The sequence below is a fragment of the Marmota flaviventris genome, chromosome 7 (assembly GCF_047511675.1).
Source record: "Marmota flaviventris isolate mMarFla1 chromosome 7, mMarFla1.hap1, whole genome shotgun sequence".
In the NCBI taxonomy this organism is placed as follows: Eukaryota; Metazoa; Chordata; class Mammalia; order Rodentia; family Sciuridae; genus Marmota; species Marmota flaviventris.
The window spans coordinates 5,409,074-5,424,291 of NC_092504.1; the positions used below are offsets into that span (position 1 = coordinate 5,409,074).

Sequence of the window (15,218 nt, forward strand, 5' to 3'; positions counted from 1 at the left end):
CACCCCTCAGCTATCTGGCTCACCAGGAAGCTCTGCCCTCTGTCCTCGCCCGAGGGGACAAGGGATCTTGGTGCCCTGCTCTCTCCTCTCCTGCTTTCCATTTCAGCACCTCATATTCCCACGGCCTCAGTAGCTCCCAGGTCATTTCAAACCCATGATTGGTCACATGGTGTCTAGATTTTCTAGTTCTACTTATGGCGGGTTTGGTCCAAAATACCCTAGTGGGGCACTTCCGGGGCAGCACCTCGAAGGCTCCCAGGCAAAGCCTACTTAACTTGTGAGCTCTGGGGCCTGGAGATCTGAGTTCGAATCTCAGCCCGGCCCCTGCTAGTTCAGTGGGATGTTGATCTGTCTCTGTGGAAGAGGTGGCCGAGCCGCTAAACAGAGCTGTGCGCCCTCATCTTTTTACTTCAGCCTGCTGGTATTTACTTTTCCCATCTTTTAATCCTGTGGCGTCTTTCCTGTCCCTATGGTCAATTTTTTATATAAAAAACAAAGACAGCGATCCTTAGCTCTCAGATCTTTGGGACAATTCGATGACCTTGTGCATTTCAGTATTTATTACAGGAGAAGCATCCTCAAGGGTAGCTATTGCTACCTCCGTAAAGGTCTTCTTTTTCTGACGGGTGGACTGCACTTGAGTTCTTGGTTCAGGCTGATCATCAGCTAACAGTAAGAACTTCTTTCCACCTTGATCTTCCTGTAGAAGATCCCCTCTAACTGGGTTTGCCCTGCGTTATCCACAGAAGGCGCTGCAGGCAAAGACGGGTGGGTGAGCACGTGGGGGATTGCAGGCCATCCAGGGTGGCTGCAGCAGGGGCACCAGGGAGCAGAGAGGTACCAGGAGGTGAAGAGAGCCCCAGCACAACACTGGCAGGAGCACCAGCCCCCCCTTGCCCTGAAGGAGGGGTGCACAGAGGAGGCCAGTCCAAGGTGCCAGGCTGGGCCCAAACTGGGGCCCTGGCTGAAGGTCTGCCCTGGAGCCCAGGGTGGGGAAGAACCTGTTCTCAGGGACACAGGGCAGAAACCCACACAGAGGGCTCAAGGACACAGGCCAGCGTGCGGGAGGGCAGGAGGCCGTGGTGCCCCCCAGGGCCCTGGGGTCCACGCCTCTCAGCTGTTCTGGTCCTTCTTCAGCACCACCACCCGGGGTGGAGATCTTGTGATGGAATCTGTCCCGAGCACGGGGACCTTGGTTTGCTGGTAGCTAGATGACAATGTCAGTCTCAGGGTAGCAGGCTGCGTGGCCCTGGGAGGCCTTCGCCACCTGCAGGGTGCAGGTTGGGCTCTTTCCCTAGGAGGCCCTGGGCACTGCGCTTGTCCCCAGCATTGCAGGTCAGGCTTTGCTCTAGGTCCTGGTCATTGTCGTGGGCAGCTGGGAACAGAGTTCCCTGCCCTGGGCAGGAACAGACTGTGGGCCACATGCCAGGCTGTCTTGGGAAGGGCCTCCCGGGTGAGAAGGGACGAGTTAGTAACCTGGCCTACAAGGAAAAGCAGGTCACGGAGTATTGAAGGGCAGCAGCTAAATTTGTCACAGGTCACAGTCATGTGGCTGAGCTTGGGGAAAGAGGAAGAAGAGGCAGGAGGGCTGAGAACACACACCTCCCCACAGGCTGGGAAGCCTGCAGACGGTGAGGCTGGCTAACCCTCCAAAGTCTTCACAGCCTGACCCTGTCACCCTCAGGGCCGCGTCCGGCTTCAGCAGTAGACAGCCGTGGGGAGCAACGCAGCTCTGGAGCCACGAGGTCTGAGTTTGAGTCTTGGCTCAGCTTCCTTAGCTGTGTGGCCTTGGACAAATCACTTAGCCTCTCTGGGCCTCTTCTTCTTCATCTGTGTGTGGGGTAATAATACTTCCTTGTGTTGTTTTTATTTTTTATTTTTCGTGTAGGTCAAACGAATCAACATGGAGTGTGTTATCATGGCAAATCCTAAGAGCTCAGTCACTGTCCCAGGTCGTAGGAAATTATTAGAGTATTCTTTCCCTAAAGAATAAGGTAGTGCTGAATGCTTTAAAGTGTCATTATCATCAAGACGAGGTGAAGCGCAGACTCCTGGAGCTGGGGTTGCCTCCACGGGGGCTCCTGTGGCACTGCTCGGTGGTTCTTGACACCTGGTAGAACTGCTCCTCCTCCTGCCCGGCTCAGCCTCCCCACTCCCTGTGCAGCCGCCGCCCTCCTGGGTGCCCGTCTTGCCCACGGGTGCGCCTTCCCTGCAGCTCTGCAGCGGGCTTGTTCATTGTGTGCCTCGCCCGCCGTGGGTGTCCCCGGGGGTGCTGGCCACTGTGCCTGGCACCTGGGGAGGCACAGAGCTCAGGGCTCCTCTGCTGCCGGCTTCCTCCTCAGGCAGACAGCACTGAGCAGGCACAGCCACCGCTGCCCCCGCTCCTGCCCCCTGCTCCTGCGAGCCGAGGAGCTTGCTGCTTGCTCCATCCTGGGGGCCCGGTTGGGAGCCGCAGACCGGCCCCACACCCCAGCAAAGGGGAAGGAGCAGGCGCATCTGCTGCCCAGCGAGGTCACTTCCTGTCTTTCCTGGGAGGAGCTGCTCCGAGGATGTGGGGTGCGCTTCCTGGAAGACAGCACCTGCGCCTCGCGGCTGGCGGAGGACGTTCAGAGGGAGGGGAGTCAGCCTCCGAGGGCCTGGGGTGGACGACACGCACGTCAGTCCCAGCACTCAGACAGGTGCTGGGGGTCTTGAAACCAGGCCCGTTTCCGGTGGGTGTGGGGCCTGGTGACAGCCTGCTGGGGGCGTTTACTGTGGTGGCATGTTCTCGGGCCCTGTAGGAGCTGCCCCTGAGGTGGGCATCTGGAGAACAGACGGGAAGCTGGTTTTCTCTTGTCTCTGGGACAAGAAGCCTATTGAGGACGTCCACTCAGTAGGGCCAGCAGCAATCGTACTGGCGGGCACCTGCTGGATGGCGTGTGTGACAGGCTCCCCCACCCCCACCCGGGCTTCCTCAGCCACACCCTGCAATAGAAGGTGAGGGACACCGGGCCCAGGTGCAGAATGCTCAGTGAGAGCTGGTCATCTTTGTCACCTCTGCCTTGTAGAGAAGGCGTCGTCTGAGGGGCTTTTGTGAACACGTCGTGCGGAGACCTTTTCTCTCTGCTCTCGCCCCCAGCCGCCTCTGCCCTCGGGGCCCACCCTGGATCCTGGACCTGGGCCAGCAGTGGTCACCGTGGAACCAGGCGGAGAGCCCCATCCTGGCCCCCACGCCCACAGCCTTCTGCCAGCCTCGGAGGTCCTGAGCCCGGCGAGGATCCTGGCTCTTCACCAAGAGCTCAGACAAAGCATTTGCGGCTATTCCCAGGTCAATAAATCACCGCTGCAGTTAGGAATTTAATAGAAGCACTCGTTCTCCGGGGCTTTTCATAGACTCCATAAATATTTGAAGCAGAACCTTCCGAGGGTGCTTTAAGAAATTGGTGGCAATCAGAGCTCTCATTTAGTGGCAAGCGGTTTTGCCTTTGGCGTAGGGACTTGTGTTCTCCATCAGGCTTGGGAGGAAAGCCGTGCCGTGCCCGCGAGTGTCGAGGAGTCTGGCAGCAGAGGCCAGCCATCGCCACCCCCTGCGCCAGGCCACCCCCTGCGCCAGGCCCCTGCTTCTCAGCCGGGCACCTTCATCCCCACGGCAAAGTGTGACCACGTCGGAGACATTTGGAGATCATAGCTGGCTGGCTGCGGCCAGGGGGACAAGGGCAGGGGCTGAAGGACGTCCTCCAGTGCCCACAGCGGCTCCAGGAGGGCCACCCAGCCGAGCCGCAGCGGTACGGAGGCCGTGGGGCCAACGGAGGCCGTGGGGCCAGCGTAGTCTGGCAGCCGCGGCTCCACCAGGGAGAGCGGTCTCACTTTCTGCCCCCGGGCCCCTCCCCCTGTCCCCCCCCCATGTTTTAGGAGGTGTTTCCTCCTCTAGAAATCACACACTTTACATTAAAACACTAAAGACGATCAGAAATTTCTAATCAGCCCATTCGCTCCAAATCCGTTGATCCGGGCAGCTCAGTAGGAGTGAAAGACACCAGCAGTGTGGGCCCTGTCCCCACAGGGCCACCAGAGACACACACATGCCCATCATCCGCTCTGCAGTCCCCGGCTGCCCTGCCGGAGCCACAGGCCAAGGGAAGGGCAGCGCTGCTGGGCTGGCGAGGACAAGTCAGCCGCCAGCGAAAGGCCAGGCTACCTGCCCACTGTTCCCTCCTGGAGGAGGGGACGTCTTCATGTCAGGACGAGGGAGGACGGGGATGAGGAATGGGGCTCCCAGGAGGTGGGCAGAGCACCCAGATTCTGTTTAAACACGGCAGCACAGGGAGTCCCGCCCCTTCACGTGTCACCTGACTGACCACGGAGCAATTCTAGAAACGGGGGGTTCATTCCCAGGAAAGTTGGGGCACCAGTGACAGGTGCTCCTGGGCTTGCGTCCGTTCCGCATGGGCTGCGGGTGCTGTGAGCGGTCGCTGTGTCCACCCCGCACTCCTAATGGCCAGTGGCTCTGCCACCAGGTATCGGTGAGCATCGGGGGTAACTGTGAAGCGAGTGCTGCTCCTGCCCGGGCGCTGGGAAAGAGTGACAAAGGAGACGCCGCTGGTCTCGTCACTTGGGGACCCCGGGACCCCTGCCGCCCCTCATGGGGCCCCAGATCAGAAAGCCTGCTGCGGTCACTTCTTAAAGTCTTGAAATGTAACTGACACCTCTGTGCCCACGTGTTCCGTGTCAGTCAGTTCCAACAGCGAGGCCCCTGCAGGCAGGTCAGAGGGTCACAGTGACCCCTCTTCGGCTCCTCCATCCCCCTGTATCTTGGAGCCTGGAGTGCGAGACGGCAAGGGAGAGGAGCAGCCCGGCCGGACGGAGCAGGGCTGGGGAGGCCAGTGGGGTCCCTGCTGGGCCAGCGGGGTGCAGAGTGGCCGTTTCTGTCTCCAGGACGCTCCCCCAGGCTCAGATGCCGGGTGACATGTCACTTGCTGCGCCCTCCTGCCTCTGCCCACATTCTGGGCCTGTCAGAGAGACCACCCAGGGGAGTCCCTCCTGGGAAGGCAAGACCACCTTTGCAGCCTGACCTGGTGACTCGGGAATAAGTCATTTCCCTGCAGTGGCGGCTCACAGGCTCCCCTTGGGGCGTCTCCGCTGGGCCCATCTTGTGATCTGATTCCTGGGCACCTGGTAGGGGACAGACTCCTGCCGTCTCCTCACCTGGTCTGTCAACCCGCCCTTGGGGGCAGGAGAGAGGACGGGCAGGAATGTGGCTTGCAGGAGCTGGTCTTGGGCCACTCTGAGTGACCCCCGAGGCTCTGGAAACCGACCAGATGGGCCAGCCCTGCCACTGTGCACAGAACAGTTTATCGACCGGCTGTCAGCAAGCTACGGTGGAGGACTTCCTGGGAGCCGGCGAGGTAAGTGCGGCCCTCCCCCCTGACACATGGGGCCGCCTGTCCCCCAGGGCATCAGATGGGAGGGCTGGCTGTGGGCCAGGCCGCAGCGGTGCTGAGTGGTCACTCCGGGTGCCTGACTGGCGTGCCCGCAGGCTGCGCTGAGGCGCCGAGGCCTCCGGCCCTGCTGCCCTGCGCACCTCCAGGGCAGTGAGGCTGGGCTGCTCTCAGGGCTCTTGCTCCAGGTCCCTGGCCTCCAGGATTCTGCCAGACCATGGCCAAGTGGCCCGAGCAGGCAGAGTGCAGGAGACGGGCACAGAGCTGGCACTGACCCAGGAAGTGTCCCCGGGTGGAGCCAGGAGGGGAGCAGGGATGCTCAGGGAGACGTCTCAAGGCAGGATGCCGAGAGCAGGGGAGCTTGTGGCCCTCAGCGCTGTCAGCGCCACCTGCGAGGGTGGTCTCCGGGATGAGCCGAGGGGTGAGGGCCAGCTGTCCACCTCCAGAGTCGCTGCGACTGGAAAGTCTTTCTGGGATGGCGACGGTGTCCCCAGGATCCGGGCGGTGGCCGGGGGTGAGGCGGGTGCTTAAGGGCCAGATGAAGAGGGTCACACGGTTATTTGATGCAGCAAAACTCGGGTACACGGATCAGCAACGGGGGGGGGCGGATCTGTGGAATGGGTGGCCAGAGAGGGGGCTGCTACCTGGGACCCCTGACCAGCGCCCCAGGAGGGCGGCCCGCGGGTGTCTGTGGGCATGGGGCCTTCCAGCTGGGCGGGAGGGACACGCCGAATGGGTGACAGGGAGGGAGGCTGGGGCTGGGGCAGAGGGACGCCCTCAGCTGCAGACCCGGGTGGCTTTGTCCGTGGCCTTCAGGGCAGGTCTGAGCGCGTCCGTCCTCCTTGGGTCTGCGCGTCGGTCGGGAAGGCTCCTGCTGAGCTGCCTGGGCTGCTGCCTCTGTTTGTCAGGCCTTTTAACACTGGGGACTCCAGCCCAGGCAGCTCCCTGTTCCTCCCAGCCAGGCGGCCGAGGTCAAGAGCTCTGAGGGCACTGTGTCTGTCTGGTTGTTCAGGTTGTGTACTGAGCAAAACATGTGGTCCGAGGGCAAAAGTGGTTGCCTCTGCTTGCCAAGGGCCCGTGCTGCTGGAGGAAGTGGTGCCTTTCACAGGCTCATCCAGAGATTACCTCAGCTGTTCTGGCCAGGGCCCGGCAGGGGCATCTCCTGGAAGGGGGCTGGCTTTGTGACTGACCAGGGGCTCTGTAGGACCCAGCACACAGTGTTCTCGGACTCTGCCCAAGGTGCCTCAGCAGCAATGTGGCAGGTCTTAGGAGAGGCTCTGGGGCCTCCTGTGGCAGAGGGGCCCTCATCTCTCAGGAGCCTGAACTATCCAGGGCCGTGTGGGGAGCCGTTCTCAATGGGAGGGCGGGATGGTGTCTGCTCTCGAGCCTGAGGAGGGTTCCACTGCCTGCCAAGACCTTTGGCTCCTCCCTTTGACCCCAAAGAGTCCAAACACCTGCATCCCGAGTCTTTTCCTAGGAATTTCCTGCAATTCCTTCCGAGCCAGCTTAAGAAGAGAGGAGCGTCTAGGACCAGAGCCCAGAGTCCATCAGGACTTCTGTTTCCTTGCTGTGTGTCTCCTATGGAGTCACTTACCCTCTCTGATCCACTGTAGCTGCAACCTCTCCACATGACCACCCAGCCTGAACATGCTGACTTCCCTGTGTGTGGTCTTTCCTGGGCTGCAGGGGCCAGGGCTGCCAGGCGCTGCTTCCAGCTAGCGGCTGGGCTCAGGCTGCATTCTGAGGAGCCCCACAGCCTGGTCTTCCTGCAGCACACAGGAGAGAGAAGGCAGGCGCTGCTCTTGATGCCAGCCTCTGAGCCGGACCATCAGTTTCCATTGGCCAAAATAAGTCCCAGGAGCAGGTGGGGCCTCGGGGATGAGGATGGACACGTGACCCTGTGCTGTGCAGGATGCTGTGACCCTGGAACCTCCTACACTGTGGCCTGGGGCCTGCGCGGGGGCCCTTGTGCCTCATGGTCCGTAGCTGTCTTTGGCAGCCCCCACAGGGTGCAGGATTCCCAGGCAGAACCAAAACGCAGGCAGAGCACCCTGCCTGCAGCAAGGGGGGCGGCCCAAGGCCTGGGACACCCGCCATGGGAGGACCCCGGAGAGTCACCCTGAACTTCTTTTTTAATCTGTCAAAGTCAGGATTCACCAGGCTGAAGATCTTCCCGGGCTGTATTTGCGCTTCCAGAATCAGCCAGCACCACGGGTCCCACTGAGCTGCGGAGGAGGCTGGCGTCCCAGACAGGTGGCCTGGGAGGAGCAGAGAGCAAGGGCAAGCGACAGGCGGCTGCAGTTCCTTTCCTCATAAGATGCAAACAGGACAATAGAAAAATAAGCCTTTGGCCAACGTCAGGCGCTTTGGGTTTCGTAGGCTTTAGAGCAGACGGAGCGGAGACCGGCCTCAGGGAAACCGGCCTCCGGGAAACCTGCCTCCGACTCCCTGGTGTCCCCGAGAGGCGCACAACCGCGGGTCTTGGTTTGGTGACGTGCAGATTTAGCATGGCCACTCCATTTTGGTTTGTAGGCTGGTCCACTGGGCCGAGCGGGACCGTGGCCCAGAACAACGGCCTTGCTGCCTGGACACCTTGCCCTTTCCTGCATCCCCACGTGTGGGAACAGAGGCCTCCAGAAAGGGGGACCTTCTAATCGGCCAGCTCTTGTAGGAAGTCTGAAATATTCCCCCGAGTTTCCTTAAGGAAGGGAAGTGGTGTGGGAGGGGATGAGGAATCTCCATCCTGCTCTCCAGAGTGGTCGCACCAATTGGCAGTCCCACCAGCCATGTGTGAGTGCGCCTTTCCCCCACAGCCTCGCCGACATTTATTGTTACTGGTATTCTTGATGACTGCCATTCTGACTGGAGTGAGGTGGAATCTCAGTGTAGTTTTGATTTGCATTTCTCTAATTGATGGTGATGTCGGACATTTTTTCATGTCTTTGTTGACCGATCATATTCCTTCTTCTGTGAAGTGTCTGCTCAGCTCCTTTGCTCATTTACGGACGGGGTTATTTGGTTTTTGTTGGTGTTGAGTTTTTTGAGTTGTTTGTACATCCTGGAGATTGGTGCTCTAGCTGAGGTGCAGGTGGCAAAGATTCTCTCCCATCCTGTAGACTCTCTCTTCACATTCTTGGTTGTTTCCTTTGCTGTGAAGAAACTTCTTAGTTTGAATTCATCCTGTTTGATTCTTTATTTTACTTTTTGCACTTAGGAACCGTGTTGAGGAATTCGGTTCCTAAGCTGACATGGTGGAGAATTGGGCCTACATTTTCTTCTAGAAGGTGCGTGCCTCTGGTCTAATGCATAGATCCTTGATCCACTTAGAGTTGGGTTTTGTGCAGGGTGAGAGATGGGGGTCTAATTTTATTTTATTACATAAGGATTTTCCAGTTTTCCCAGCACCAGTTGTTGAAGAGGCTGTCTTTCCTCCATGTATGTTTATGGCCCCTTTGTCTAGTAGGAGGTAAGTGTGTTTATGTGGGTTTGTCTCTGTGTCCTCTGTTCTGCACCATTTGTTGTCATGTCTGTTTGGGTGCCAATACCATGACATTTTTGTAACTATGGCTCTGTAGTATAGTTTAAGGTCTGGTATTGTGATGCCTCCTGCTTCACTCTTCTTGCTAAGGATGGCTTTGGCTATTCTGGGTCTCTTATTTTTCCAAATGAATTTCATGATTGCTTTTTCTATTTCTATGAAGAATGCCATTGGGACCTTAATAGGAATTGTATTAAATTTGTACAGTGTTTGTGGTAGTATGGCTATTTTAGTAACATTAATTCTGCTTATCCAAGAACGTGGAGATTTTCCCATCTTCTAAGGTCTTCTTCAATTTCTTTAGTATTTTATAGTTTTCATTGTAGGGGTCTTTCACCTCTTTTGTTAGATTGATTCCCAAATATTTTATTTTTTGTGGCTATTATGAATGGGGTGGTATTCCTGATTTCTCTTTCTATTGGTTTATCACTGGTGTATGGAATGCAACTGATTTATGGGTGTTGATTATATATCTTGCTCTTTGTTGAATTCATTTATGAGTTCCAGAAGTGTGATGGTGGAGTTTTTTTGGCCTTCTAAATGTAGAATTATATTGTCAGCAAACAGGGATCCTTTGAGTTCTTCTTTTCCCATGGATTCCCTTGAATTTCTTTCTCTTGTCTAATCGCTCTGGCTAGGGTTTCAAGGATTATGTGGAATAGAAGTGGTGGAAAAGGACATCATTATCTTCTTCCAGTTTTTAGAGGGAATACTTTCAATTTTTCTCTATCTAGAATGTTGTTGGCCTTGGGTTTAGCACATACAGGTTTTACAATGTTAAGGTTAAAAAGAAACTACCCCTAGTTTTTCTAATGTATTGAACATGAAGGGGTGCTGTATTTTGTCTAATGCTTTTTCTACATCTATTGAGATAATCATGTGATTCTTGTCTTTAATTCTATTGATGTGATAAATTACGCTTACTGATTTTCATATGCTGAACTAACCTTGCATCCCTGGGATGAACCCCACTTGATCATGGTGCACTATCTTTTAAATATGTTTTTGTATGTTATTTGCCAGTATTTTATTAAGAATTTTCACATTTATGTTCATCAGGGATATTGGTCTAAATTTTCTTTCCTTGATGTGTCTTGTCTTGTTTTGGTATCAGGGTGATATTAGCTTCATAGAATGAGTTTGGAAGGTTCCCTCCTTTTCTATTTCATGGAGTAATTTGAGGAGGATTAGTTGTAGTCCTTCTTTGAAGGTCTTGTAGAACATGGCTGAGAATCTGTCGAGCTTTTCTTTCTTGGTAAACCTTTGATTGCATCTCCAATTTCATTGCTTGAAACTGATCTATTCAAATATTATATGTCCTCCTCATTCAATTTGGGTAGGTCATATGTCTCTAGGAATTTGTCAATGTCTTCAAAATTTTCTATTTTATTAGAGCATAAATTTTCAAAATAGGTTCTGATCATCATCTTTATTTCAGTAGTATTCATTGTGCTATTTCCTTTTTCCTTGTGAATTTTAGTAATTTGGGTTTTCTTTCTTTTTCTCTTTGTTAGCTTGGCTAAGGGTTTATCAATTTTGTTGATATTTTTCAAAGAACCAACTTTTTGGTTGTTGATTTTTTGGGGGGTTTCAATCTCATTGATTTCAGCTCTGATTTTAATTATTTCCTCTCTTCCACTGCTTTTGGTATTCGTTTGCTCTTCTTTTTCTAGGGCTGCAAGATACAATGTCTGGTTATTTATTTGTTGACTTTCTACTCTTTTAATGAAGGGGCTACTTGGATATGCTGTGTCACTATTCTCATTTACCTCTAAGTATTTTCTTATTTCATCCCTGATTTCTTCTACTACCCATTCATCATTCAATAAATTTGGTCTCCAAGTGTTAGAGTACCTTCTATTTTTTATTTTATCATTGATTTCTAATTTCATTTCATTATGATCTGGTAAGAATTAAGGTATTATCTCTCTCTCTCTCTCTCTCTCTTTTTTGCATTTGCTAAGAATTGCTTTGTGGCCTAAGTTATGGTCTACTTTAGAGAAGGATCCATGAGCTACTGAGAAGAAAGTATATTCAGTCTTTGATGGATAAAATATCCTATATATGTCTGTTGAGTCTAAATTATTAATTGTATTTTTTGTCCTATAGTTTATTTAGGTTTTGTTTGGAGGATCCTACAGTGTTGAGAGAGCCGTGTTAGAGTCACCCAGTATTACTGTGAAATAATCCATTGGGTTCCTGAAATTGTGACGGGTTTGTTTGATGGACACAGATGCTCCATTGCTTGGGGCATAAATATCATTACGTCTTACTGATGTAGAATTCCATTAAGCAGGATGAAACGACCTTCTTGGTCACCTGATTAACTCTGGCTTGAAGTTCCCTTTGTCTGATACAAGGATAGAACCCTGCCGGTTCACGAGATCCGTGTGAGTGTATGTTTCTCCCATCCTTCACCTTCTGTCGGGCTAGGAGGCGAGTCCTTGGAGACAGCACGTTGTTGGGCCTCTTTGTTTAATCCAGTCTTGCAATCTACATCTTTGGATGGATGAATTTAGGCCATTTGCTTTCAATATTATTATTGAGATAAGATTTTTATTCCCTTTCATTTAGCTTTATTTCCGGTTTTAACTTGAATTCTTTACCCACTGATTCACGGCTCTTCAGGGCAGCTCCTCCCTTTGCTCGTTTTCACCTTTACTTTTCATCTCTTTGTGAAATACCTTATTGAGTGAAGGCTTCCTAGTTGTGAACTGTCATCGTGGAAGGTGTTTACTGCCTCATCAATTCCGAGGATTTTATCTATTTTGCTGAGCCCAGCACTCTCGGCGGCCCCGCTGTCCTTCCCAGCTGTTGTCTACTGTTCCAGACCTCCTCGCTTTGAGGGTCTGCGCTGAGAGATCAGCTGACATTCAGGTTAGTTTCCCTCTAAATGTCACCTCTTGTTTTTCCCTGGTAGCCTTTAAAATTTGATCATTCTGTATGTTAGGCATTTTCATTATAATGTGCCTTGGTGTGGGTCTGTTGGAATTTTGCATATTTGGGGTGCTATAAGCCTCCTGTATTTGATTTTCCATCTCATTCTCTAGGATTTGGGAAATAGTTTGACATCATTTCATTGAAAAGATTGTGCATTCCTTTGGCTTGTGTCTCTGTGCCTTCATCTATCCCAATAAATCTTAAATTTGGTCTTTTCATGTTATCCTATATTTCTCAAAAGTTCTCTTCATGGTCTTTTAATGTCTTTTCTCCATGGTCAACTTTATTTTCAAGATTATATATTTTGTCTTCATTGCCTGAAACTCTGTCTTCCAAGTGGTCTAGTGATGCTTTCAACTGAGTTTTTAAAAAATATTTTTTAGTTGTTGATGGACCTTTATTTTATTTATTTGTATGTGGTGCTGAGAATTGAACCCAGTGCGTCACGCATGCTAGGCAAGCGCACGACCACTGAGCCACAACCCTGGCCCCTCAACTGAATTTTAAATTTGGTTTGTTGATGCCTTCATTTTGAGGATTTCTGCTTTTTTTTTTTTTTTTTTCAGAATCTCTGTCTCTTTATTGAAGGGATCTTTCACTTCCTGTATCTTCCTTCTCTTTTCACTTGTACTCTCCTTTACTTCACAGATCAGTCTAACTAGGCACACTCTAAACCCCTTCTCTGACGTTCCTCCCACTGTGGCGTGGATGGCTTCTGTTATTAGAGTGTCTTGGCTTGTTTGTGTGATTTGTTCCCTTGCCTTTTCCTGTTCTGCCTTCCCATCCAGCAGTACGGATCTGAGGCAGTAGAGTTCCTACCCTGTGACTTGCAGTGTCCCTGAAGGTCTCCAGTAGTTCACTTGCAGAGACGCTGTCTGTCTGCTTTCTTGGTTCCATGCCATGGAGCCGCCAGGAAAGCAACCTTCTCTGTTCTGCCATCTGGCACACTGGCATGGCCCACCCCTGCCTCAGGGACACCATGTGTCTCGACAGGGCTCAGAAGCCACTTGTCCACCTTGGGGGAGGATATCTGGATGCTCCGGCACCAGAATCCACACAGGCATCAGGGACATGCCCCCTGGTTTCTAAGGAACAGGGGGCCCTGGAAGGATGAGCAGCTGTTATAGGAAGACAGCCGCATGTTGGAGCCCGTGTAGGTCTGCCAGCCGGTGCTAACAGAGAGCAGATTCTGATCCAGTTCCCCACCCTCGCTGGAGCCCGCCCAGGCTCTGGAGCCAGTTCCTCAGTTTCCATTTCAGTGCAAGGAAACTAAAATCTTAAAGCTGACTTTTTATCAGGAATTTAAAAGATCAATTTAGGGCTTTTAGTTTTAAAGGGACTCTGACATAGCCATTGCATCTCAGGTGGCTCTAGCCTGTCCCCCAGCCCCAGGTCCCTGCCCACCGTGCCTGCAGAGCCCACGTCCAGCCTTCCCAGGAGTCCCAGGTGCCATCTCGCTGGCTTCCCTGGCGTCCTCAGGAATTCTCAGCAAAGAAGGCTAAGAAGGAGCTCAGCTGCTGCTGTCCCTCCCACCTTGCCTGGCTCCCCGTGACCTTTAGATTCCCCCCATCAGCAGGTCCTGTCACCCTCTGCTTCAGAGCCCAGCCAGGGCCTGGCCATGTCTTTCTCTCCCCAATGCTGGTTTATTTGCAGCTGCTTCCCCAATGCCTGTGCCCACTGGGGGTCAATGAATGTGTGAACTAGTTGCTAATTTATTTTAGTGATGCTTCCAGCACATCTTTTACTGTATCTCCTTGTTGCTAGCACAAGTTCCTATAAGTGAGAACATAGCATTATCCTTTTCGTTTTTGCTTTGGGAGTGGAGGGTAGGAAGGAAATGGTGCAGAAAGAAGAACAGGATTCCTACCCTGTGCCCCACCACATTGCTCCTGGCCACCAGCCGTCCCTGCTGAAAGAGGTGTTTCTGGGTGGGGGAGGTCTGAGAGGCAGGTGGCGAGGGCGTGAGGGTGGGGGAGGGACTCACCTGGGTCTTGGAAGTCCCCTGATGGTGGCGGAGGTGTTGGCTGCATGCCACCTGCCTTAGTCCCTCGGTTGCAGGCATTTCATCTGAGCCACTGTCATGAGGACCTTGTGTTTCATCTCAGGCAGGACACCTTTCCTCCACTTCACATCCACACTTCTCAGACCATGGAGGTGACTCCCGTGCTGACACTCAGAGTGAGACACACTGGAAGCCCATCCTGGCTCTGCCTCCAGTGAGCTCCAGGATCACGGGGGCCCCCCAGGATCTAATCTAAGTCCTGGTTCCCTTTCTGGTTCCCCTGACTTTGTGACCACTGGCCCCCGCCGCCCCATTGCAGGTGGCTTTACTATATTGTCCTGTTACTAAGAAAGAGTGAGAAATGAATCTTGGTGTGGCCACTGCAGCCCCTGCCCCTGTGGCGGAAGGCCGGGGTGTGTGGCGGGAGGGCAGAGCAGGGCTCCAGGTGTGGATGGAAACTGAGGCAGAGGAACCAGGAGTTCCTGAAGGACACAGGGACAAGATGGCCTGGCCATCCACCTGGTGCTCAGTCACATTTTCTCCACATGGTGCCTGGCCTCTCTCCTTACCAGTCACCAGGCTCCTCCCCAGGTCCCTGGAACCCCACCACGTTCTCCCCTGGAGGTTCCAGGAGACTGAGTCTCTGGGTGAAGAGCCGCGCACCTGCCTCTGGAGGCCCCCAGGGCTTTCCCACACCCTCAGAGTGAGCCCCCTCTCGCCGGACAGTCCCGCTCATCTCTCCGTTTTGAGCCTCTTTGGCCATTGGCCTCTCTGGTGCCTGATTTCCCAGGGGGAGGCCAGCTGTCCTGCAGACACCTTGAAGGTGGACCTTAGGACTGGGCATTCCACAGGCCTCTCGGTTTCCAATGCCCAGAACTCTGGAGGGGGCTCCAGAAAGCAGCCAAGCACCAGGGCGTGTGAGCCAGGGGGGACGGGGACACTCCCCGGCCAAGGGCGGAAGCAAGGCTGAGCCTCCCCTCCAAGCTCATCTCATCCTGTGACAGTCACAGAGAGCCACAGAGGAGCTGCCGCTCAAGCATCTTCACCAGGGGACTCTGCGGCGTCTCCTTGCCCACGCCCACCCCTGCGCCCAGTGGCGGTGGAGTGAAACGAGACACTGTGTCTTTAATTCATAAATATCCCAGATTGTTCCATTGTCACTCTTCAAATGATGACTCTTTAACTTTATCAGATAGCCAATCTGTTCACCTGGCCCCCGTCTGACCACATACTGTCCCCAGGGCCAGCAGGGCAGGCAGGTCCGCACACACCTGGAAGAGGACACGGGAGGATGGAAACCGCGTTCTCAGAGGTGCCGTGA

At 53.5% G+C, this 15,218-nt stretch overlaps 1 protein-coding gene across 1 annotated transcript in view; it reads left to right on the plus strand.

Annotated features, from left to right (window-relative positions):
* C7H4orf50 (chromosome 7 C4orf50 homolog) overlaps positions 1 to 3,911 on the plus strand; it is a 52,561-nt gene extending 48,650 nt beyond the window's left edge. Inside the window, exons 13-14 of the mRNA XM_034636020.2 lie at positions 3,119 to 3,307; positions 3,494 to 3,911. Coding sequence (XP_034491911.2) covers positions 3,119 to 3,307; positions 3,494 to 3,667 — 363 coding nt within the window. The 3' untranslated portion in view covers positions 3,668 to 3,911. The remainder of the gene's footprint in view (positions 1 to 3,118; positions 3,308 to 3,493) is intronic.
* Positions 3,912 to 15,218: the final 11,307 nt, after the last annotated feature.